The 27082-nt window shown below is 46.3% G+C and overlaps 1 protein-coding gene across 1 annotated transcript; it reads right to left on the bottom strand.

The window, feature by feature from the left end:
* Window positions 1–286: 286 nt before the first annotated feature.
* On the bottom strand, window positions 287–22729 carry INO80C (INO80 complex subunit C). The gene is made up of 5 exons (XM_057699552.1): window positions 22422–22729; window positions 7695–7805; window positions 6567–6678; window positions 5592–5659; window positions 287–640 (listed from the first exon to the last, which is right to left on the bottom strand). Exons 1-5 carry the CDS (start codon window positions 22575–22577, stop codon window positions 509–511), a joined length of 579 nt encoding a protein of 192 aa, XP_057555535.1. The 5' UTR covers window positions 22578–22729; the 3' UTR covers window positions 287–508.
* Window positions 22730–27082: the final 4353 nt, after the last annotated feature.

Raw genomic sequence — 27082 nt, 5'->3', positions numbered from 1 at the left:
GATCAAGGCCTGACCCAGTGCAACAGGGTGAGCTCCTCAGTTCTCTCTTCTCCAGCCCCAATTCTGAACCTCTTCCAAGCATTCGGATCAGAGACAAAGATGGACATGCTCAGCGCGCGAGTCCCCGGGATCAGGAATAATCCAGGCGTGTCGTCAGGACTCACGTAGCGTCTTTAAATGAGTTATAAGTAGAGTCCATAGCTTTGAAGCAAAAATTTGAGAACTTACTTGGGTTAAACTAAAAGCACAATTTTATATTTTCTTGTCAAACAACTTTACTCGAGGCAACAACTGAAGTATAATTTAATTCAACAGGAAATATCACACTTGGAGGGAAAACAGAAAAAAAAAAAAAAACCTCCTTAAATTAAAGCCAAACATTCTTTCCAAGGCACAACACTGACATTTCCAGATTGACAGCAGAATGAGTTTGTTTCTATAAAACAAAATCTTGAGTCCAAAGTCTGCCTTGGAAACAGTTTTCCACTGCATCTCCGCTTCTCCGGGCTCAGGGAACGATGCTCGTGGCCTTCCTCAGGGCCAGGTAGCCGGTGACCACGTCGGACGGCAGCCGCCGAATGTAGGAAAACTCTTCGATGGTGCTGAAGCGCAGCTTGCTCTGGGGGTCAGTGTAGTTGGCCTGGGTGACAAACAGGCACAGAGAAGGGCAGAAAGTGGTTGTTGGAGGTGAGGTTTAAGTTCAAGTTAAGTATGATTTTTCTGGGACCTTCCTGCTGGCGCAGTGATTAAGCATCTGCCTGCCAATGCAGGCGACATGGGTTTGAGCCCTGGTCCAGGAAGATCCCACATGCCGCGGAGCAACAAAGCCTGTGTGCCACAACTGTTGAGCCCATGTGCTGCAACTATTGAAGCCCGAGAGCCTAGAGCCCGTGCTCCACACCAAGAGAAGCCACTGCAATGAGGACCCCGTGCACCACAATGAAGAGTAGCTCCCGTTCGCTGAAACTAGAGAAAGCCCGTGTACAGCAACAAAGATTCAGCACAGCCAATAAATAAATAAATAAATAAATAAATAAATTTATATTTAAAAAAAAGAATGATTTCTCTGTTTTACTGAAAGTGAAATATACCTTCATCACGTCTGACTCTGTCACCAAGGACACTAAACTGCTCACTTTGGCAAAGACAGGTTCATCTTCCCAGACTCGAGAAATGCTTCGGGGAATGGCCAGGAAGAAGGGGAGCAGCCGCATCAGACTCGGGGACTCTCCTGGTTGGTGGTGCCTCAGGGTTACAAGCAACAGGTCCAACCTGCATTCACGCGGATCGTCCCTCCCCATCTCCACCTTCAGACTCCACCTGCTTCAGACAAACGCACCCCGCCCCCACTGCACCTGCTCCAGGTGTGCTCCTCTCCTGCTCCCCACCCCCCACCCCCCTGGCCATGTCCCTGGCTCTCTGGGCTACCCCGCCGTGCTGCACTGGCCATCCCACCCTCTGGCACTGGAAGGCACTGCCATCCGACACCCGCAGCCGGGGCATCTTCACAGCTCGCAGTTCTCGTCATGTCTTTCCTCATGAGACCTCTCAATGTCTCTTCTCTGTCCTCGGGACCAAGGCCCAAGTCCGCAGCACGGCTCCTCAGACCCTGCCTGGGCCTCTCCTTCGAGCCTCTTCCTCAGCCACATGTTCCCACTCTCCGGTTCCAGCTGCCCTGGCTCTAAGCCCCTCCCTCCTGCCCTCCCCTTTCGCTCAGTTATCACCTGCTCGTTGCTCAGGACTCAGACCCCAAAGTCATATCATCAGGGAGGCCTCATCTGCCTCCCAGGCAGGCAGGACCCCACCCTCACCGCAGCACCTCTGTCTCTGTTGCTTTTATGTCTATCATCTGCGGAACTCTTTGACTGACGTCTAGGCTGTGAGGCTCCAGGAGGCGAGAACCCGTGGTTTGCTTATCTCTGGGTCCCGGCTGCGCTGTCTCCTGGCGCAATGCAGAGCGCACAGTGGGCCTTCAGCGCACAGTGTTTGGCCCACGGATGAGGGATGAGCGAATGGACAAACAAACGAACGATCAGGACAGTCTTGGAAAAGACAACATGCTTCCCACTGACACATCAAAATTCTCTTTTGGTTTTGCTCTCCCCGTGGGCAGAGTGGAGAAAATATTCACTTACTATCTACCTCAAGGCACACGGCTCCTACAGATTTTGAAGCAGAAAACATGGGGGTGAGTCACTTGGAGCTCCTTACAAAAATTATAAAAGGTGGCATTAACGTCTAGACAGATAACAGCCAGTTACTCAAGTGTGCCTTGTCTGCGCCAGGGCTGGTCGGCTCCGCGTGGACCCAGACGCCCAGCGACGCCAGGGGCGCACGAGGGAGGGAGGCTCGGTGAAGATGTGACACGCTGAGGGGAACTTAGTCATGGGTTTCTCACACTCTAAAACGTCTTCAGTTCCACCACTGGGGACTTGGAAAATAAGATTATTCCTAAAAAGCTAAGATTAATTAAAGCTCCATGTAAAACAAAACGTTGATCCTTTCGCTTAATCTAGATATTGCCTTTCTGTACCACATTTCCTTTAGTGCCACTCATATAAAGGAAGGCTCAACTAGAAAAACAGCAGCAGGTCCCTTCTGAGGGCTCCTGGCCACGAGGCAGTTAGATGTACTAACTGGCGGGGGGCTGCCCTGCAGTTCCGAGCAGGGGTGCCGGTGTGTGCATCTGGCCTCCGAGTGCACCTCTGGACCAGCCCTGGCCTGGCTCCATCCCTGGCTGCCGCACTCCCCCCACCAAACTGTGCAGAGCCAGCCCGCCCAAGCTCAGGCCCCACTGCCAAGAAGGCTGCTGAGCAAATAACGCGGAATACAGAGTCCTGCTGCACCAACGAAAAGGTCAAACAAAAACTTGCACAGACCGGACCTGACCTGTGTTCTGAACAGAGGGAAGGAGGCCAGGTGACACCTCGGAGATGAACAAGTGAAGAACTGGACTCCTGCGGTCTGCCCTCCTCTGGACTCCGTCCCTGCAGCCTGAATGAAGCAAAGGCCCCCTTCCCGGAGGGCAGGCAGCAAATGGCTTTAATGCCTCTTTTGCTGCAGGGACACAGGCAGTGTACGCTGCTGCCCCATCTCACCCAGAGCCTCATAACAAGGGCTAAAAACAGGTGTGACTCTGCATGCCTTCTGGCCAGGCCCCAGCACAGGGAAACAGCCACTGGCTGGAACAGATGGGTCAGTGTAAACACAAGCTTGGCTTTATTTTTTAATTACGTCAGTTTAATTTATACAAGTAACAGGTGAACATATTCTCCTCTAAAAAATGGAAAACATTGCAAATGAGACTAAAGTCCGCTTTTATCACCATCTACCATCCAAAAGTCCTTTGTCTTCCCCTGAGGAAACCACAGCTAGGTGGGTTTTTCCAGACCTCACACACATACAAACACGCCGAGGAAGTGCCCAGTACTTTTTTGACTGTGTACTGGTTTATACTGAAGTGGTACCATCCTACTTATCCTGCTTTGCAGCACATCTTGGAAGTTTACCCATGTTGTTACCTATACATCAAGCTCCCAGAAGAGTATGAATCCCCCAGCGCTACCCCACTGGTTGACCTTTATGTTGTTCCCAATATTTTGCTAACACGTTTTCTCGTAAGCATTTCTGCATGAAGCTCCTTGTACACACTCTCTCTCTAGGGAGCTGGCTGGAAGGCAAATTGCTCGGTCGTAGGCCTCTACTTTCTTGTCTCGATAGGTAGTGCCAATCATTTTCCCAAGAATGTGTATCAATGTGACTCCTGCCTCAAAACAGCCATGTAGGAGGATGGCCATTCCTCTATGCTGGTGACGAGGTACATAACCAGATGTCTTCAATTCTTCCCTACCTGGTGAGTCTTCTTCCTAATTATCATTGAGATTGAACATCTACTTATTGGTCATCTGTATTTTCTCCTTGCAATTGTCTATTCATATTCTTTTAGCAGATGCTTCTATGGGATTGTCTTTCAATGATTTGGTAGAGTTCTTTGTATATTCAGAATGTCTTAAGTCTTACATGTAGTCGGGCAAGAGGTTAGTGGTGTATAACATGACAAGTCCTTTGCCAATGGCATAAAGGGGCCTGGAACAATGCTTCTCGATTTTCATGCCTCCTAATGTGTGAAAACCACTGCACTAGCAGCGGAGCTGCCTGAGAATGGTGAGGATAAAGCTACACTCTAAGGGGCCACCCTCCAAGGCTGGCCATAAACAGTGGCTCCTACAAGCTCAGCACAGAACGGTACAGGGAGAAATTTCCACTCTGGGCCATAACAGAATAACTGCTGCCAGACTAGCTCTCCTTCCATAAACAACTATTAAAATGGGTCAAATATACAAGGCAACTATTTTCAGGCAGCGGACAGGAGATAGCATGACTACAATATTTTTCTCAAATGGAAGTCCCCTCAGGGGACCTTTCAAAAGAGATACATGCCCATGAATAGATGCAAAAAGAAGAACCCACCACACACACACACACACACACACACACACACACACACACACACACCACTTTATAATGCTTCTACTCTCCCTGTGTTTTAGGATCATTATATTTAAGGTCTACATTAACAAGTCTGTAGTGCTCTGAAGAGTATAAGCTCTCTGGAGGAAACGCTAAACATATGACTAAATCAGAGAGGAAAACTAACATTCTTTTCAAAAATACAATAAAAAAATCTTTCCCAATGTAAAATGTATATCATTAATTCAGTTTGTTACAGAAGTTGGAGTCACACATTTTCATAAAAAGGTAAAGCATTTAAATGATGTAGATGAGCTTCAAAAAGTGAAGTGTCTCATTATTTCTACAGTTATGAGAAGCCCATCTTCCAAACTTAATAATAATGAAAAAGGATGAAGAAGGCAAGTGGAAAGTTCCACACTTCATCCACATTCTGAAAATAAGGAAACGAGGTTCTCTGGGGTCGCTGAGGTTCAGGGACTTGCCTAAGTCCCACCCATCCAGCTGCACTGCTAGTTTTCAAACTGTGTTCCCTAGCAGCACCGCAGGTGTCCCTGTGGTGGGGAGTGGGGGGAGGGCAGAGGACCAGATCCACGTGGGGTCACAGTGGGCAGGTGGGCTCCAGGGGATTCTGTAAAAGATTTCATTTGGAAAAGGGATTCTGATGCTTAAAAATAAATTTGTAAATCACCATCTTTACCATAGCGCCTCTTTAGAGAAGTTAAACATATATTTTTTAAAGTACAATCATTTCTAAAATGCAGGAATTTTTTTAAACTTCAGCAATAAAAAAGAGAAACTGTTGTTTCTTTCACGTTCTCTCATATAGTTAACAAAGAGAGCAGGGAGAAGTAACACTCGGGTCTTCTGCTTTCTGGAGCAGTCCTTGCTCCAGGCTGTGCACACGGATGCCCCAGGTTGCAGCCACTCTTAAATAACTGTGTGGACGCACCCACACAAACTTGTCACCTGTTCAGAGTATGCGGGCTCGGGCAGGACCAGTGTCGGTATTTAACACTGTCTAAACAGACATAGATATTCAACACTGTCTAAGTAGACAGTACTGTGAAATCTCCTTTGCAGTTCAGTGTTGTAAGACACAGAGCTGTAATTATACTCACAAGAAGACCTGAGACGTCAGAATACTTCTTAGCTGGTTTAAAGGATGGAGGAGCATCGATACTGAAGTCTAAGGGGGGAGAAAGAAAGAAAATAACTCAACTGGCTTTAAAACATTCAGTTCCTTTCCCTTTCTTTTTTTCCCCCCCTAAAATACTGCTTGATAATATTCCTGAACTTCTTACTTTGTGATTAAGTACTCAGAGACTTCTCTGGGCAAGTAATGCAGGATGTCATAGACCAAGTGCAGGCTCCAGACCCAGCTCTGCCCTGTCCCCAGGGACCCTCCACTCCATCTGCCCACAAGCTACTTTCACTGTCTCCGGCTGCATGGGCTGATGGTGATGAGATGCCAAACAACCCACTAATTGGATCTGAGCATCCGGACACCGGAATGTCCACACCCAGGCAACTGACTAGCTCGCTTGTCACCCGTCTGAGTCACCCCCATGAAAGACGTGCAGTGGGGCAGGAGAGGGAAGGAACTTCGAACCTGTACTTCCCATTGAAGTTGAGCAGAACATATAACACAGATTTGGAAATACTGCAGCATAAAGCATTTACTCTGAAAAACACTGGCTCAGGGAGTAAAACAGAGCTGGCCTTTAAGCTGGTTGTTAGAAACCCTCCTAAATCTTGGGCAACCTTTTTCTTGGAAACAAATTTTAAGAGTAGACTTTTGAATAAGAAGTTTGTCTAGTAGGAACACCAATATTATCGTATCAGGACCTACTTCTCCAGATTGAAATGTTAACAGTGACACTGAAAACCACGCATCCATGACAACGCAAACACGCAGACTCAACACAGAATAAGCCATGAGGAAATAAACACATAATCTCCCTATACTGTTGCCACTGTAAAACTCCCAAGCTAAAAACTGTTTCTACATGAATGCAAACACAACAATGTGGGTTTGTTAAAAGAAAGTTCCTAGTCTGACATTATAAACACATCGGAGGTCCTAGATGGCTCACAGTTAGGATCGTTCAGTTGCCATGGCAATGCCCTTTCAGAAGCCAGAATTTGTTTCAGGTTCTTCCAGGTTCTATTCTTCTTGCCAGCCGAGGCACCACCATGGCCAGAGTGCTCGAGGCGAAAGCATGGATTAGAAGAAACAAAAGTCAATGGAGATGATCATTTCAGAATCTGACATTTTTGCTTATTCATAACTGTAATAAACCCCTCATTCAATCAGCAGTTAGTGTACCCTAAGGCTTTAAAAAAAAAATTGACACCGTACATCTTATAGAAAACACAGCTGTTGGATTGTCAAGACGCATGAGTTGGTGATAGAGTAGAAATAAAAGGTTATCTTTTTAATATGCACATAGTAAATCATATCCTTTATTGGGTCTAACTTTATGGAATTCACTCATGAATTTCCCACAACTTTAAAATAAATTTACTACAAAGTTAGATTTAAACTCATGATCATATCTCCAAACTCCCCTCTGAGGGCCAGTCTCCACCTTATAAATCACTGGTGCTCCAGGAAAACCCAAGGAAGCCTCAATCATGGCACGGCAAGCTTTGTAGCATGTTTTTTTTCTTTTTTGTCTTATGAAGATAACAAAATAAAATGGAAGGAATATGACAATCTGTTACAGGCACTGTTAATGCTGTATTTTCAAAGCTAATTAATGAAAAATAAACTTTAATGGTCTCATCTGAATCACGTAATTTATCCTACCCCTCAAGAACGAAAGGAAGAGTAGCCTATTTCTACTTGACAGCACAATAGCTTAGATTTGCCTAAAGAAACTAATGAGGTGCACCTCTCTTTTAGTGAATTATTTCAAGCCTCATCTAAATCTCATGAAAAAGGAAGGCGAGCAATCATCATGGAAATGACCCACTCTCAAAATAGTATCCTTTAATGAATTCCACAAAGGACACCAAAATCCTTGGAAACTGGCACATTGGGAGATCAACAGGAAGGGCCCTTCTTCTCCTGTCCCCCCCCCACCACAGCCCACGGCCGAGGAGGTGGAGACTTGGACTGATGGAGATGGGACACCAGTGCTGCCTGGGCTGCAGGCCCAGCGAGATCAGGGGCCAAGGTCTGGTTGTTTGTTTATTTATAAAACACCTTAGATGCTTACCACAAAGTTGGGGTCCTTAAATGGCAAAGGTTTGGCAGCTTTTTCAAGAGGTCCTGTGCTAAAATCAGAGGGCACCATTTTATTCTCGCTCACGCCGTCCACGCTGATACCCTTAAAACATAATAAGGATAGTATGAGGTCAGTGTCCCTTAGCTGAGCTCCCTAACTCAGCTCTCAACAAGACGAAAGACGGTGGCACCAGACATGCGAGGGGAGTCGGTGCACCCAGAGCCCCACTGGGCGGCCTGCACCGGGGCAGGGCCTGTCAGACTGGGAGCAGCCCCCACTGGACAGAAGCCACGGCAGAGGCAGCCAGGACCCCAGCCGCCAGGCTTCCCGACTCCCCTTGTGCCAAGCACAGGTGTCCCACTGTTACAAGGTGAGTGCTATTATCCCCAGTTTACAGAGGAGAAAACTGAGGCTCAGGGGCACAGGTTCAAGGCCACACAGTGATTGCCTCTGGTTCAAACTCAGGTGGGGCCAGTTCCAAAGCCCCACCATCTCCGTGACACCACATGGCCCCTACTCCTGCTGATCTTGTCAAATTGCATCTTGAAACCTTAAGACAAAAAAGGTCCAGCCCCTTTATGGGTCTCATTGGCTGGAGGACCAGGCTGGAGCTGGTATGCTTAAAGGCACAACAGGACATGGACATCCTGAGCAAGGAGAACAGAGGGAGAGCAGGCTGGGGCCACGTGTCAGCTGGCTGCAGCAGAGTGTGCTGACGAGCAGGCTAGCACGCTTTAAGACAAAAACCTTTTAAGCTAAGAATCAGGAAGAAAAAACAAGCTAAAGGAAGAAAAAACAAGCTAAATGAAGAAATCACTTCTGATTTTTTTTAAGCTCTTTATTGGAATATAATTGCTTTACACTCTTGTACCAGTTTTTGCGGCACCAAAGTGAATCAGCTGTATTTATACATATATATATTTGTAATGCAATTCCCGATCTTCCCAGACTGCAATAAACTGTTTTTTAATTGATACATAATTTACATACAGTGAAACACGCAAATCTTAAGCATAGGTTTCATGAGTTTTGCCAAATGTTTCCACTTGTGTAACTCAGGTCCCTAATGAGGCAGAATATTTCCATCATCTCAGAAAGTTCCTGGGCTTCCCTGGTGGCACAGTGGTTAAGAACCTGCCAGCCAATGCAGGAGACATATTGGTGGGTTTGATCCCTGGTCCGGGAAGATCCGACATGCCTCGGAGCAACTAAGCCCATGCGCCACAACTACTGAGCCTGCGCTCTAGAGCCCAGGAGCCACAACTGTTGAGCCCATGTGCCACAACTACTGAAGGCTGAGAGCTTAGAGCCTGTGCTCAACAACGAGAAGCCACCGCACTGAGAAGCCCTTGCACTGCAACGAAGAGTAGCTGCCGCTCGCCGCAACTGGACAAAGCCCCTGTGCAGCAATGAAGACCCAATGCAGCAAATAAAATAAATAAATAAATTTATATATATATATATATATATAAAAAGTTCCCTTATGCCCCGTCCCAGTCAATACCTTCCACCCTCAGGGGCAAACTGTTCTGATTTCCACCACGTTACTTTGGTCTGTTCTAGAACTTTATATGAGCGGAATCCAACAGCATGTACTGTTTGCTGTGTTTGGCTTCTTTAGCTCAGCATAGAGTCTTTGACGTTTATCCACGGCATTGCATAGATTGGTAGTTTGTTTCACAGAATTTGTACACTGCTCCGCAGAGCAGCAGTCCACGGCACGGATGCACCACAGCGTGTCTGTCCGTTTTCTTGCCGATGAAACACGGGTCATTTTCAGCCTTCAGCTATTAGCCGCTGTGAACATTGTGTACAAGCCTTTGCATGGACGTGTGTCTTTACTTCTCCAGGGTAAATACCTACAAGTGGAATGGTCGGCTGAGAGGGTAAGTATATGCGTAACTTGATAAGAAACTGACAGATCATTTCCCTAAATGCCTGCACTCTTCCACACACCCAGCAGCAGTGCACAAGAGTTCCGGGTGTGTGTGTGTGTGTGTGTGTGTGTGTGTGTGTGTGTGTTCCACCCTCCCCCCCCAAAATGGCCGCCACGTGGCGGGATGGGGGACCAGGAGAGACAGGGACCACTCACGCTGCTGCAGCGGTTCCCTGAACGGTTCCTCTCAGACACCGCCCCAGACTCCTCTCCAGGGTCTCTCCCGTGGGCCTGTGCTCCCCCTGCTCTGCTCTTGTCCCTCTCCTGTCTGGACTGCCCCTCACCTCATCCTCCCCCCCATCCACGGTCCTTCCTAACGTTTCTCCCCTCCGAGGCCCAGCTCAGACGCCCGCTCCCTAAGAACGAAGACACCTCCAGGTTCTCATCCTTCTCCCACCATCTGTGGCCACAATTCTCTCTCTCTTTTCCTTTCCTCCCCGCCCTCCCTAGTCCTTCACCTTTACCTGGCCCTTCCTCAGCTCTGGGGTTCAGAGGAGGGCCTCGGAAGCACACATGTCGCCTGCTCTGTTCTCTATGACACACTCAGTGACACACTTTTAAATGTAAACTTGATGTCACTCCCCTGTTTACAACTGCTCCGTGCTTCCCACCGCCCTTGGGATTAGGCACCAATTCTGGCCTCCTCGCCTCCTCTCCAGCCTCCCCTCTTGCTCCCCCTCCCTCCCATATTTTGTATCTTCTGGTCCAAAATCCATGGAGTCATTTTCTGTAAGCATAAATTCTTTCCAATTTTTCCATTTTTATTTATGCTTCACTAAAATGTCTGTCGGGATTAGTCCATGTCAGTTTTAATTTTACAACAAAAATTAGATTTAGCATTTTGTACATAACTTTTATTGCCCTTGTGATTTTTCCTCCATGGTCATAGTATTTCTGCACGTACGTGTGCCCTAGGAGACCCAATTGGATGAGGAAGGTTTGATTTTTCCCATTGCGTTTAATCAGTAACCAAGGTTACCTTGTGTAGTTTTGGCCAGTTGTCAATGTTATTTAGGGTTGACTATTTGTGAGTGATATCATAAATTGGATGCATGATTGATAGTTTGTATTTGTCTTGCTTAGTAACAGCAGCTTTGTGAAACAGGCAGGGAACAACAGACCAAAAGAAGGAGAGACAGAGGAGAGAGGTGAGCAGATGAGGGAAGGGATAGATTCTCAGAGTGGGAAGGCACGGGGGCCCAGAGCATCCCGCTTCACCATCTGGCCCAGTTTTCCGTGCCCTGCGTCTAACCCAGCGCCTGGCACAGAGTAAACCCCAAATAATCACCAACTGATTAGCTGATTGGAGTTAAGGAATAAGACTACACAGCATCGCTCCAGCCAGCATCCGTATTTGAGATGTATATGCTCAGGAGTTCATCGTAAGGAATCGTCTCTGGATGGGATGCAGCCGCCAAACCCGCAGAAACACAGGAAAGGTAACTGAGAAGCGACTGGGCTTGGTTGCCTACGGGGCACAAGGGTGGGAGGACGGGGAGATGGGAAAGGATGAGAGAGGAGTAAACTTCTCCAAGTATTGCTATTTGTAAAGTCTTGACCTTTTGGACCATGTTAAAGTTTCACATCCAAACAAACAAATAAATAAAACCAAACAACAAAAATGGGGCAGCAGATAGAGAAAATGGAATGCAAACAGAAACAAACCAACCTGAGATCTGAATGAATACCACCACCACACAGAAGGGGAGGAAGGGAGAAATAACCTTAGTGAAGTAAGCACAGTGTTCCCCCCCATATGACCTACGGTGAGAGGCAGAGAGAACCAAGAACCCTTGTTAGGTTTGTTTTTCACAAGGGTAGAGGTTAATAATTCTGAAACCATACACATTCTAAGATGAGGCCAATAAGGAATGAGGGGCAGCTAGCATGAACCTTGTGTATTGGATGGAAATCACAGGCTACCAATATGAATTCATGGTTTTTAACATATATGCAGACAGATAAACATAGAAATGGATACAGAGGTATGGGGGGGCAGTTATACACACACCCCTACATTTCCTAGTTCTTCCATGGAGACGGCTGGGAATGATGAACAATGGGAACACCAGTGTTCAGATCCTGGTTTCTAAATATTGTTCTCCAACAACTAGCAATCTCTGAAGAAATGGCTGATTCCAGGGCTGGCACAGGAAAGTACAAGATGAGCCTTGTGGTGACAGAAAGTAAGAAAACGCTTGTATCCATTTGCTAGGGCTGCCCAACAAACTACCATAGACTGGGTGGTTGAAATAATAGAAATTTATTTTCTTACAATTTCAGAGACTAGAAGTTCAAACTCAAGGTGTCAGCAGGATTGAGTTTTCCTGAGACCTATCTCTCTCTTTTAAAAAGAAAAATTTTTCTAAATTTATTTCCTTGAAGTGTAGTTGATTTACAATGTTGTGTTCATTTCTGCTGTTATACATATATATATGCACACATACATTCTTTTTCATATTCTTTTCCATTATGGTTTATCCCAGAATATTGAATATAGTTCCCTTTACTATACAGTAGGACCTTGCTGTTTATCCAGTCTATATATTAGTTGCATCCACTAATCCCAAACTCTCAATCCATCCTCTCCCCCCTCTTCTTTAAGGACACCAGTCACAATGGATTAGGGCTCCACACTTATAACCTCATTTTTGCCTTAATTACCTCTTTAATGGCCCTATTTCCAAATATTGTAACATTCTGAGGCATGCTGGGGGTTAGGACTTTAACATATGAATCTTGAAGAGACACAGTCCATTATGGCTCTCGAAAAATGATGGGGGTAAATTAAAGGACAGAGGAGTCAGTTTGAAGAGGTTCCCACTGGCCAAATCTGGAAAATTCGCTCAACAGCCTGAGTCATTAGGGAAACAGATCAAAACCACAATGAGATATCACTTCACACCCACCAGGATGGCTATACTCAAAGACATAATAACGTTTTGGTGAGGATGTGGAGAACGTAGAACCCTCATACGCTGCTTGTGAGAATGTAGTAAAAGGGTGAAGTCACTTTGAAAAACAGTCTGGTGGGTCCTCAAAATGTAAAACATAGAATTACCATATAAGCCAGTAATTCAACTCCTAGGTACACACTCAGAGGACTGAAAAGATATGTCTATGCAAAAACCCACACATAAATATTCACAGAATCATTACTCATAATAGCCCCAAAGTACAAACAACCTAAATGTCCATCAACAAATGAATGCATAAACGAAATGTGGCTTATCCACATGATGGAGTATTGGTCAGTTGTAAGAAGGAATGAAGAACTGATACACGCTACAACATGGATAAACCTTGAATATATTGTGTTAACTGAAAGAAGCCAGACACAAAAACCCACATGTTGTACGATTCCATTTATCCGAGGCACCTAAAGTAGTCAAATTCATAGAGAGAGATAGTAGATCAGTGGTTGTCAGGAGCTGGCAAGACAGGGGAATGGGGAGTGGCTTGTAAGAGAGAGAGGGTTGCTTTGGGGGGTCATGAAAATATTCTATTGATACAATTAGATAGTAGTGATGGTTGCACAACTCAGTACATTTACTATAAACTACTGAGTTGTACACTCTAAGAGGGTGAATTCTGGGTTTCCCTGGTGGCACAGTGGTTAAGAAGCCACCTGCTAATGCAGGGGACACGGGTTCGAGCCCTGGTCCAGGAAGATCCCACATGCTGGGGAGCAACTAAGCCCACGTGCCACAACTACTGAGCCTGCGCTCTAGAGCCCGCGAGCCACAACTACTGAGCCCACGTGCCACAGCTACTGAAACCCGTGTGCCTGGAGTCCATGCTCCACAACAAGAGAAGCCACCGCAATAAGAAGCCTGCACACCGCAACAAAGAGGAGCCCCCACTCACCACAACTACAGAAAGCCGGCGCGCGGCAATGAAGACCCAACGCAGCCAAAAAATTAAATACATAAAATTTTTAAAAAATAAATAAAAGGGTGAATTTTATTATGTGAATTATATCTCAATAATGCTGTTACAAATAAACGAACAAATAAATTTATGGAAGAATGAATGAAGAAGGCTAGTCCTGTTGTAACCCATAGAAAAAATGAGAGGGGATGAATACATACGCCGATTGTAAGACTGCATGATGAAATGCAGAGAAGAGAGAGCGCTCGCTCACAGCAGGACTCTAACTAATAATTGTAGAAGGCATGAAGGAATTAGAAAACCAGCACTATAATAACTGTTGCAGGCAGGGAGCACCAACAGACACTAACAGCGGGTGGCAACCGTGTGAAGAGAGGCACCGAGAGGGGACAGCATGCTCCTCTGCTCCTGCCAGAACTCTGTCACCCAGATCTCCTCGCGAGGAAACCTCAGACAAGCCCGAACTGAGGAAGCGTAGGAAACAATGACTGCTGCTCTTCAGAAGTGTCAAAGTCATGAAAGATAAAGACTGAAGAACTGTTCCACATGACAGGAGGCTACAAAGACAGCACAACGAAGCGCAAAGTTAGTTGCGCCTAGGCTGGATCTAGGACCAGACAGAGGCCGAGAATAAGGCCTGTATATGAGGTGTCCGTGTCGTGGCAACATTCATTCCCGAAATTTGACGACTGTACTGTTGTTATGAATGTATGAGAATGCCTTTGGTGTTAAGAAATCCACACTCAAAATATTTAAATTAAAAAAAAAAATACAGTGGCCATGTGAGACCCCTCCCCCGGGGAACACTTAGCTGCTAACCTAACAGCGAATGAGCCACGGGCCCTGGGGAGGAAGTGGTGGCTGGCATGTGGTTGTCACGAGGTGGGGACAGAGTGCTGAGGGGGGGAGGCCAATGGCTGGAAGGCCCGTGAGGTGAGCACGCCACCCACCCGTGTCAGAAGAAGGAAAGGGGCCGTTTGCCCCAGGAAACTGACAAGGGCACCGCAAGACACCAGCGAGGAGCTGGCCGGTGGGCGGGGACTGGCAGGAGGCTGGGCCTACAGGGCGGCCTAAGTTAAGGGAGAGAGAGAAAAACAACCCTACGAACTAGAACTACGCAGTGAGCGTCACGTCAGAGCAGGAAAGCCAAGCCGGCCGGGGCCGACTCAGGAAAATCAGGTGGAATGGGAAGGAGGTTTCTTGGGGCCAGATCCACCATAAGTTTCAACTTCACTGAGTTTTTCATAAAGAAAATGACTGCTTACAGAATGCTGTTTCTATCTGGGAGAAAATAAACGGAACTGCTCAGAAGCAAAGAGGAGATACTAGGGAGATGAAGAACCAGGCCCAGAGGCCTCTGAAGGTGATTCCAGAACCATCCATGGAACATGCCCGGCCTGCAGGCCACCGTCCTCGGCAGTGACCTCGGCTTTTTCTTCTGGGCCAGAACTGCTGGAAGCCTGCGTTCCTCCCTCTCTGTGTCTGCCTCTTCCCTGACTCCTCGTGGGGGGCTCAAAGGTGCTGGGTGCACAGTGAAATCCTGGGAAGGAGCACAGGGTATTCTTTTGACGTTGTCTGTTTGCTCCCAGGCCCCAGGAGACCCAGGAGGACGCGGCAGAAACGTCTCACTGGGCTTGGGCAGGGGCGCAGCTCCAGAGGCAGCTGAGGAAAGCTGGGAGCCCTGCCTGGGAGGGGACGACATGCCAGCGGACAGCAGACAGTGGAAGGCAGGCAGTGAGAAGAGAGCCAGGCTCCAGCAGCAAGGGGGTGAAGGTGATATGCTCAAGCGCTGACTTCCAGAACCCAGCCCACCTGTTTGTCTGGTCACCCCATCCTCATGTCCTCCCTTGTCAGCAGGCCAGACTCCCACTGAGGAGTTACACTGAGGACGGGACAGGAAAGGACGCCATCCTGACACCAACTGGGCCACATCTATCCAGGGCCGCTTCCTGCCTCTGAAACAGCGAACTCGCTTCCCTCTCCAACCAGGTGCACTCTGGGCCCAGGGCTGGGTTTTCTGCTTTTCTTTCCTCTAAACCCACCCTCCACGGTACTGCACCCTTGTTTCTCCCTCCCCCTGGGCTTCGGCCAAGCTGGACGCCTGGGTCTGTAAGTGATGAGAGGGAGAGACCTGCCATCAGGGGACAGTCAGGTCTGTGAGGCTGGGCTGCAATGAAGTACAATTTGAAATGATGTATAGTTTCCATGTTACTAGACTATCATTAACACTAAGAGACTTTACCAGCTAAAGTTCCAGCCCAAGACATGAACACCCTGAGATCAGAAGAAAGGAGTAATGCCCAGCCCTAAGGGCGTTGAGAAGAGCTGATTAAGTCCCAAGGAAGGGAAACCCGGCCTACCATCAAAGGAGCACCTGCCGGTCCCGGGCTGACTCCAGTGAGCGAGGCCTCAGCGCGCCCGAACAGGGAGCCCAAGTACATGGCTTCGTGTCTGCTCGGCAGCCTGCAGGGCCCTGACTCAGAGTGACGGATAACTGGGGCCTTCCGTCTGTGGTTACACAGAAGGGAGACAAATGTCCTCTGTCTTATCACTCACGAATCCAATGCCCAGTTACATCTAATAGTGGTCTAGATTCAAATACCTGACCCCAGTCTACAACTGCAGGGTTACTCTAGGGTTATTTGAAACAGCAAAAGAGTGAGATGCAACCTAACATTCAATCAAGTCAATTAAATAAGAGCACTTAATTCCTTGAGAAGACTATCAACATACAGAAACAGTCAAGAAACAGTGCTAAGTGGGACTTCCCTGGCGGTCCAGTGGTTAGGACTCTGAGCTTCCAATGCAGGAGGGGCGGGTTTGATCCCTGGTTGGGGAGCTAAGATCCCACATCCCACCTGCTGCATGGTGTGGACAAAACAAACCAAAAATAAACAAACAAAAAACCCAGTGCTAAGTGAAAAGCAGGGCATGCAATGCTATACACCACAAACAGTTTATGGAAAACTATTATCTACACATAAAAGCAAATTGGAATAGTTGTGGGGGAAGAAGACTGGCTGATGTTTTATGTCCACTTTAAAAACAGGAAAAAGAGAACTAACATTATTATGATTTTTTTAAAAGGTGGGGTAGAATGATTATTTTTTAGATGAATAAATCAAATCAGTCCAGGGCTCTCTGGATGCCTCCAGTTACGGAAGATTCTACCATCACCCGCACTCTGCACTATCCTTCTCAAGAAGCAACTGCTGCCACTCACCTTATTTAGGTGCTTTGCTAACTGCCTCATAAGTCAGTCTACTAGGTAACACTCAGTCTATAGGTCAGTTAGGTTTCTCTGTAGAGTTTATTAACTTGAATATACACTTAGAGACTCTAAAATGCCCTGTATTGATCTAATAAACCCCCCTCACCCCAAAGCATTTCTCTGCACCTTGGATTTGGTAACATTAGAGCTCCAATTACATCTTCTAAAGTAGAGAGTGGTAAAAGTGATATTAAGAGAGGCAGTCAGGACAGAATAATGTGGACTCTGGACAGTCCGCCTGGGTCCCAGTACTGACCCTATGATTTGTTAGCTGTAGGACCACAGAAAAGTTACGTAACCTCTCTTATGCTCCTGTCTTTTTACCTGTAGAATAACAATTCACAGAGGGGTGTTCTGAGAATTAAACAAGATGGTACTTAGAAAGTGCCTAGAATAGTACTTGGTACACAGTAAATGCCCAATAGATATTAATTATTATTTTTTATCATGATGTTTTTCACTTTAGCACAGTGTATCTGTTCTCCAACCCACATTAACAATATTCATTTTCAAAATATCGTGACCAGAATGGATGGGAGATGGCACTTGTCAGGTTTTGATGTAATTAATCAATAACTATTTTAGTTGCACTGAAAATATAAATCCAAACACAGAATTGTAATTCTGTGACAATTTGTACAACTTAGCAAGCATAAACACCAATAACTTCTGCTGAACTAAAAATTCATCTTGATGAAATAATAAAACAGAATTGTTTCTGTACTACTAAACTATTTAATACCATTTTCTAGGGCTGACATAAAGGAGGAGTCTATAAATGCTTTCCTCAGAATACTTTTAGATCAAAAATATTCCCTTCAACCCAGAGGACTTCCGAGCAGAAAGCCCTTTAAGTTTCATTTATTCACTCAATTTTACTTTAGAAACAGTATGCATATTCTGGAAAGCAACACCCACCTTTAGAATCCATCAAGTTACTTTCACCAATTTCAAAAATCACTCTAATGTCTAGGTAAATGTCCTCTGTAAATTTTAAAATCCCATGAAAGTTTTACAGACACTGCTTTTTTGTAAGACAAGATAGCTGAAACTACTGAAGTAGGGACATTTAGATACTGAAAGATCTGTAAAGTCCCTTTTAACTCAAGAACTACAATCATTAATATAAAAAAGCACTCATTTCCCACTGATGAAACCTTGAGCACGTGTGCACAGTGCTGACTCTGGAAGGCCTTCCCCATCCAAACCCACCACCCCGCAAAGGCCACCTCTAGTCCCTCTTCTCCCTGCCCTCCTCTACTGCCCTGATGACCATCGCCTATGCTGAGTCCTCATCTTCCTGGTCCCACTGTAACAGGGAAGAGCTAAATCGGACTCCGTGTTGGAGCTGTTTCTTTGACTTTAAGCTTCGCTTTTCATTGCTTTTGTTATTATAATCATACATGATGGCCTGCCTCAGGGAACCCTTCCCCTCTGCCTGAATGTTAAACTAAAGTGCCTCTGTTCAGCTCACAAGGAGATAATCTGACCCTGCCCACCTGTGGATGGCTGCAAGAAGAAATGTACAATACACATCCACTCACTAAGGCTGGTCCATTCCAAGAGATGTTTTGCAAGACTGATGGCCCTTTTTACTTTACTTCCTCACTGCCTCTTCCTCTCTGATTCTATAAAAGAAACTGGCATCCAGACCCCGATAGGATGGTTTTTGGGGACCCTCGTCTGCCATCTTCTCAGTCTGCCAGCTTTCCAAATAAAGTCATTTTCCTTGCCTCAACACCTCGTCTGATTTATCAGCCTGTCTTGCGGCGAGCAAAGCGAGCTTGGACTTGATAACACCACCACTGAGGCACCAATACCAGAGAAGACCTATTAACTGGCTTTGGGACATGGTTAGAAATGATGAGATTTTCCTAATTGTTTCAGATATGTGATAGGTAGAATTCAGAGATGGCCCTAACATTCCTGGCCTCTGGGGTGCACACCTTCTCCCCGTTTTTAACCAAACGCTAATGTAGAAAAACTGTGAAGGGATCTGCAACATATTTAAGGGATTTGGAATATACATCTTATATTTGACATGTAATTAAGATCTCAAGTCAGCTGATGTTAAACAAAGGAGACTATCTCGTGGGCCTGCCCTAATCACATAAGCTTTTTAAAGCTGGGTTCAGTGAGAGACAAGAGAAGTCAGAGACATTTGAGGCGTGAGAGAGATTAGTCACAGAAGAGATTCTCCAAAGCTGGCTTCAAAGATAAAGAAGATATGATGCATATACACAATGGAATATCACTCAGCCATGAAAAGGAAGGAAATTGGGTCATTTGTAGAGATGTGGATGGACCTAGAGTCTGTCATACAGAGTGAAGTAAGTTATAAAGAGAAAAATACTGTATATTAACCCACATATGTGTAATCCAGAAAAATGGTACAGATGAAACTATTTGTAGGGCAAAAATAGAGACACAGATATAGAGAATGGATGTGTGGACATGGGGGGAAGGGGTGGGTGGGATGAATTGGGAGATTGGGATTGACATATATACACTACCATGCATAAAACAGATAGCTAGTGGGAACCTGCTGTGCAGCATGGGGAGTTCAGCTCAGTGCTCTGTGGTGACCTAGATGGGTGGGATGGAGGGGTGGGAGGGAGGCCCAGTGGGGGGGGGGGGTATATGTATACATATAGCTGATTCACTTCATTGTACAGCATAAACTAACGCAACATTGTAAAGCAACTATATCCCAATAATAAAAATAAATTAATTAATTAAAAAAAAAAAGATGGAGGAGGCCACGTGGCAAGGAATGTGGCCAGTGACAAACTGACAGCGAGGAGACAGGGACCTCAGTCCTACCGCTGCAAAGAACTGAATTCTGCCAACAACCTGAATGAGCCTCCAAAAAGCTTTTCCCCCGGAGCGTCCAGACAACAAACCAGCCCAGTCAACACTTTGAATTCAGCTTGGTGACACCCTGAGCAGGGAACCAAACCAGTCTTGCTGTGCCAGGACTTCTGACCTACAGAACCAAGAATTAATAAGCAGATGTTATCCAAGCCACTACATGTGTGGTCATTTGTTACAAAAGCAATAGAAAACTAATACAATATATGTAGGTCATTCTCTCCTCCTGGAAGGATTTTGGGAGGGCAGGGACCAAGCTATAATCTGTTGAAATGTCTTAAGCATACTGCTGGAGGCAAAACAGAAGTAAATTCTTGCTGACTGAATTCAACTGAAATGGAACAGAACGACTGAGGAAGGGACACAGATAAGGGTCGATTCAGGAAGATTCCAGACAGCCCTCAGGGCAGCACTGCACTAATGCCTGCATTTGCTGTAGACAGGGGAACTAGGATGGAATGCTATGTTAGAGCAGGAAAGAAAAAAATCTAAGACTTCTTTCTGGAGACAGAAGCCAAGTTTTCTTCCTTCTTCATGAGATGCTGAGGGTGGGAGTCAGGTAACTGGCTATATGCCTCATTAAATGCCAGCTGAGAAGAGGAGAACAAAGAAAAGAATTCACTACTCCAGGGAGCGCCCTTCTCTTTCCAGCCTGAGGGTTTGTTTGCTGAGGCTGCTGAGATGGAGAAAACCCACAGGGAGTACCTAGGCACCCCTTTCCCTCACTGAGAGCTCTAAGACCACCAGAGTTGTGATTTCCACCAAGCTGGGTTACTGGGAATCCCAGCATCCTGTAGGCATTCATCCTCTCTCTGAAGCCTGCTGTGGTGGGAGTTGATGATCAATGCCACCTGTAGGGTCAAAACAGTCCTTCCTCCCAATATGTACTGACTTCATTCCTTGGTCTCGGCACAGCTGGATAGAAGCATGCACCATGCACATACTGGGAGAAAGTACTCACAATGCATATATCTGGCAAAGCACTCCAACGAAGAATATATAAAGAACTCCTATTCATTAATAATTTAACAACAACACAATGAGAAGAAAATCAGGCACTTCACAAAAGATATTGGAATGGTCAAAAGCATATGAAAAAGTGATTGATATCATTAGTAACCTGAGAAAATTAAAACAAAAAAATACCACTACACAACCATCAAAATGGCTAAAATTAAAGATATGATGCCAAGTATCATTGAGGGTGTAGAGCAACTGGAACTCATACTTTGCTGCTCAGAATGCACAATAGTGTAACTACTTTGGAAAATACGGTTTAACAATTTCTGAGTTAAATGTGTGTCTACCTTATGATCCAGCAATTCCACTACTATCCATTTACCCAAGAGAAATGAAAGCATGTATCCACACAGATTTTTAGGAATGTTCAGAACAGCTTATGCATAAGAGCAAAAACTAGACAACTCAAATGTCCACTAATTGTGGTCTATCTGCACAATATACTAGATGTACTGATATAGGTAATAACATGAATGAATGAATAACTCTCAAAAACATTTTTTCACGGAGAAATCCAAACAGACACAAAGAAATATGCTCTGTATTATTCCATTTATATTCTGCTCAAAAATGCAAAGTCAGTCTATGGTGGGAGATGTCAGAGTAGTGGTAACCTCTGGCAGGGAGGGAAAAGAGTACTAACTGGAACGGGCCAACAGGGACTATTTTGGGACTCTTGGAAATGCTCTCTATCTTAACCTGGATGGTGGCCACATACCTGGATACATACGTAAAGTTACTGATCAGTACTCTTAAGATCTGGGCATTTTAGTGTATGTAAATCATACGTCAATAAGGTATTTTAAAAGGAAAAAAATGCACTAGCAATTACCGATGGAGGAAGCCATAGACAGTTAATATCTCTACAAAATCGTTCTGGGTGAAGGATGCCATGTGTTGGAAAGCACAAAGTAACACACTCCATCTTTGTTCTCTCATTGCTTTAAATAAAATGCAGCAGCCAAGAAAAACACTCATCTAACCAAACTACTGTCGTGCTGAAAATTCTTTGCTGGAATTGTGGAGCCCAGATGGCCCAGATACGGTGAGGTCTTTGCTAGGCGCTGTGCTCAGAGCTTAAGACCATGATCTCACTGAGTCTTCATAACAACCCCATGAGGTAAGACCAAACCTACTCTGGGACAGGGAAACTGAAGGTCAAGAAAGCACTTTTCTGAGGATGGGGGAAATCATCCGTATCAATACATCTTTGTATTCCTCCACACGGTTCACTAGGGCGCTCTGCACCTCAAAAGCGCTCGGTAAATGTCTGTAGAATGGACGAAAGTGAGACACGAGAACTTCTAGTTGATTGAAACTCACATAAAGAAAAACGCCGAGCCTCGCTCTAAACGCGACCTCCACGTGAAGGGGAGACCCTAAAGATTAAGGCAATAACAACCTCCCCACCCGCCCTGTTCTCCTCATGGACAATGCAACGCGGGTGGTTCTGTAACCAAACTCCACATATTCAAACTAAGGAAAAATGTTTCATTTGCACCAGAGACCTGCATTACGAAAAAGATCGACTGCCCGACCAAGGCGACGAGAAAAGCCCTGCCTCCCGGCGCCCCGCCCCACTCGGCCCCGCGCCCCGCCCCACTCGGCCCCGCGCCCCGCCCCACTCGGCCCCGCGCCCCGCCCCACTAGGCCCCGCGCATGCGCTCTCCCCCACCCCACCCCCCTTCTCGGCCCCGCGCACGCGCAGACTAGGCGAGTGACAGTGTACCTGCGCAAAGCCAGAGGCGGACACCTTTTTCTTCTTACTGGCGCTGTAGCCCCCGGCGCCGCTGCCGTTGTGGGAAGGACTGGCCGGCCTCTTCTTGCTGTTCCGGGCTATCCCCGGAGTGGACGTGGTAGCCACAATTGGAATTTGAGCCGCCATTCCTACCCCGAGCCTGCCTTCTCCCCCCGCTCCCCACTTTCGGTCCCTGTGCGGGCCCTGGAACTTCCGGCCCGCCTTTACTTCCGTCTTAATGCTTTTGAAAACCCGGCCTGGACTCCGAAAGCTTTTGTTGACTTCTTTCAGCCAAATCTAAAAGGTGGAGCCTGGAGCAGTCCAGTCCTTCCGGGCGGGAGGGCGTCTGCGGGGCGGAGTGCTGCCCTTCCCGCGCTCCGGCCCCGGGCACGTGCTTGGATGTCCCCAGGGACTCAGGAATAGAACATCCTGCGTTTTTTTTAAACTAACTGGATTTTTAAAAAGTTAATCACCACGTCGTCTCTTCTCACGTTAAGTCAGAAGACTGATCACTTTTGATGCCCGTAAGTGTAAAGATTAGGTCACTCTCTGTGGACTAGACAGACCGCCAAGCTGCTAGCTTCCCGCCTTGGTCGTGCCTTCTTGCGCAGAAGTTTGTGTTTCTTGGTGCCCAGATGCACTTGAAGGGTAGAGTCGTTTTTAACCTTGAAGGGGTCACAGACCCCTTTGAGCGTCTCAGATCCCTCCTCCGTCCCCACCCCCCAAACTATGCAGGCGTAGACAAAATCTTACATATAGAGTTCAGCATTCACAAATGTGTTAAAACCTTTTATGAACTTCAGTGGAACACCCCTCTCTCTTGTTGTCTGCCACATGCTTCTTCAAATCTTCATGACATAAATTACATGTTTTATAACTGGTTGGTTAATTTCTTATTTGGCTTCTACAGAAAGTAAGCTCTAAAAGGGGAAGGTCAGCTATGTTTTGCGTACTTTTCTTTCTCAGGTTCACAGCTACCTTCCAAGTCGTTGGTACATTATAAGTATTTTCTAAATGAAGTAATTTAAAAAATGAATGAACCCTTTGCAGTAACTGGTTGAAGCTTCTGTGTTCTTACACAGAAAAGTAGTATTTATGAATCTGGATATATGAAGTAAATAGGCTGCAGAATGACTTAAAGGTGAGAGTGGGAAACCAGTAATAATGTTACTGACATCTTTTCTCCTTTGGGGAAAGGAATAAAGTACCAGTGTTGAAATGTTCCCTCCTGTGTTCCAGTCTGCACCCCTATCTTCACTTAAATCTAGTCTTCCTTATTCCTTTTCTCAAAGACTGACACCTCCTACTGACCACTCACCTAAGCCAGAAAATAGAGGTTGATCCTGGCTTCCTGGGTCCACTCTCTTCTCATTCCAGTCAGCTCCCTCCTCACTTTTCCTATCCTGGTGAATCCATCACCCCTCATCTGGATCCTTGCAACATGCAGCCTCTTTTTTGTTTTGTTTGATTTCTTTTTTTTAATTTAATTTTTATCTTGGAGTATAATTGATTTACAATATTGTGTCACACAACCTCTTGATGGAAGTTTGAGCCTCCATCTTTTCCTAATCCTCCCTGACCCAGGACATTCTTCACATTGGCTGCCAGAATCGGCTAAATAAAGCACAGATCTAATTGTGCCACTTACTTTCTTACTTCTTTGGGGTTCTTTTACCTTGGCATATAAGGTCCTTAACACCTGGGCTCTGCCCCCTTCCCTTGCTTCATTTCCAGCAGTTAATTCCCTGTGCTGCAGCCAGGAGTGTACATCCTTCTCTTAACTTGTCATAGTTTTGTTTCCACTATTTCCTCTCCTAGGAATGCTGCAGTTCAGATGCTACTTCCAGTGAAAAGCTCCCTGCCACCTGATGCACCTTCCTTCCCCCCCCCCCCCCTGCACCCACCCTGTGCATGCCTCTCGGAGGGCATCGAGCACAGGGTGTTCAGGGCACCTTACTGTAATCCCTTAGTAAACGTTACTGAGTTCAGACACCAATCCCCTACTACGAAGGAGTCAGACAGGTGGGTGTCTGACCATCTGGCTTCCCAGTGAAAAATTTAGTCCTGGTTTTGTCTAATCCCTTTCTTCCGGGACTCCTTCCCTTGGGATCTGGAACACCACCATCCTTTTATTTTTATTTTTCCTAAACACCGATCCTCTCTTTCACAGTTTTCCTCTTCTACCAAATGGTTTCTAATCATAGTTTCTTCAAAATATAGGTTATGTAGACACATCCTCCCCAGCAGATATACATTGTTTTAAGTTTCCCAGGTGATTCTGATGATCAGCCAAGTTTCGAACCAGCTCTTCCTACTCAGTCCTTACATATTGAGAGTTCCTCGCTGCTTAGTCAAAGGCCCTCTGCCTTCCTCAGTTTATACTCTCCCTGGACATTTCAACGACTCATGGGGCATCAGGTACCATCTAAATGCAGATCACTTTCAGATTTGCATCTCTTATCTGGATCTTTCTCCAAAGATACATACCCAGATATAAAATTTCCCATCTAGATGTAAATTCAAATGCCTATAGGCATCTCACATTTTCAGCATGGCAAAAACATCCTCCTCCTCCCTGCTCCTCCAAAACACAGTCCTCCTTCAGCGCTTCCTATCTCAGTAAATGCCACCATTACCCACCAGTTGTTCAAACTAGAAACCTGGGTGTCATCCTTGACTCCTCCCCTTCTCCCACCTCTGCACTGTAACGCCATTCCTGCCACCATCATCTCCCTCTGGGACTCCTTTATTGCCTTTTTATCTTTCTGGTTCACCTTTGGTCCCTCCAACTCATCACCCACATACAATTCCACATGACCTCTTCAACAATACAGATGTGCAGTGTTTAGATCATGCCCTCTACTTGAAACCCTTCAGTGGCTTCACGTGGTCCCTAGAATGAAGTCTGATGTCCTCAACATGGATTTTACAGGTCTCCAGAGACCTGCCAACCTCTCCAACTTTGCCTCTTACCCAGCTCTCTGCACTGCAGTCCAGTTTTCACTTTTGTCAGCTCCACCAACCCGCTGCATTCCCTCCTCCCTCAGGGCCTTCACCCATGTTGCTGCAGCTTCTGCCTGGAAGCTGCTTTTCTCCCCACTCCACCCTCCTCTGGTCTCATTTATTTCCACCCACCCTTCCTATCTTGGCTGACATACTATTATTTTAGCCTTCCCCATCCCTCCGGTTTGGTTAAAACCCCTGTTCCGTGTTCCCATCACTCTTAGTCATCCGGTATCTATTAAGCAGTTGTAATATGCCCAGCCCTGAGGATGGAGACAAGGACAACCAAACAGAATAGTCCCTGCTCTCAGGAAGCCCCAGTCTAGCAGGGGAAGAGAGACATTAGGTTTGTCTTTCCAGCTGGACAGACACTCCCAGTGGGCGGTTACCAGAGGCATCAGGGGTTGAGTGGTGGAGCAGCAACAGAGGATTGGCTACGGGAAGGGTGAGAGAAATGCAGGAGCATGTCCACTCGGGGGAGCAGAAGCTTTGGGCTGGGGAGGAAGCTGCCCCATGTCCGCCTCGGCAGTGCCGTGGGCACACGCAGAGACGCCACATGCTGCCGCGGGTATGGCTCTCGTGCTCCCACATCTGTTGCTGGAGATAAATTAACAGCGCGGGTCCACTTATACGAGGATTTTTTTCAATAAATACGTACTACAGTACAATACAGTCCTCGGCTGGTTGAATCTAGGGACGCAGAACCATGCATCTGGAGGGCTGACTGTCAAGTTATATGCAGATTTTCAGTTTTATGTGGGTGGGCCTCCTCAACCCCCATGTTGTTCAAGGGTCAACTCTAGTGTGCTTGTTAAGCTACCCCATCTCACCTGAGATGTAAAGCATCTACTCAATTGTCTCCTCAATTTCAGGAAAGTAGTGGGTATCGGGATCATGCTATTGCATGGAAGACACACTGCCCCTCTTCTCTTGATAACTTGTGTAAAGTACGATGGGCGTTGCTCACCTTATGAACAGTGGCTGCTCCAGTTGGTATGGGACTCCTTGATGGTGCGAAGTAACCTTGAAGCTGCAGTCGAGACCCTCAAAATCCCCAACTCACAGCCACCACAAGAGGAGCAGAGTGTGCAGTGCCTACTCCAAACCATAGGGATGTGCAGGCCAAAATAGCCCCACTGCGACCAGAAGCTGACAGAGCCCCTCAAAGATGGTCACAGTCTTGTCTGGATTTGTTCTTTGGACATCACCTCTCAGGAACCTTCTCTGCTCTCCATTCCCACCTTGAAACCAAGTGCGATGTCCCTGAAGCAGGTACTCCCGGTGGCCTGTTTCTTCCATCACAGGACACGTTATGTCATGTGGATTGTAGGCTCACTTGGGCATGGGCAGTTTCTTCTCCATCACTGGTTTTGGTGCCTTGCAGGCCCTAGTGATGATCTGCTGAGGAACTTATTATTTAAACAATCATTGTCTAGAAGGAAAGAACTCAGGCCATAGAGGGGTGGAGAGAGGCCTTGGTTCACATAGTTGTTTGCTGATTTTTCACCTGACAAATGCATGGAAATATTTAAAGGCAGGAAAAAGAGAGAGATTGAAAACAGGCCTGACGCTAACATTTGCAGTGTCCAGGGCAAGAATACAAATGGAGGCTGCTTACCATGTGTCTCTATTTAAATGCACAAATCAGG

The sequence above is a fragment of the Hippopotamus amphibius genome, chromosome 11 (genome assembly GCF_030028045.1).
Source record: "Hippopotamus amphibius kiboko isolate mHipAmp2 chromosome 11, mHipAmp2.hap2, whole genome shotgun sequence".
In the NCBI taxonomy this organism is placed as follows: Eukaryota; Metazoa; Chordata; class Mammalia; order Artiodactyla; family Hippopotamidae; genus Hippopotamus; species Hippopotamus amphibius.
This window is presented reverse-complemented; position numbering and strand designations above follow the sequence as displayed.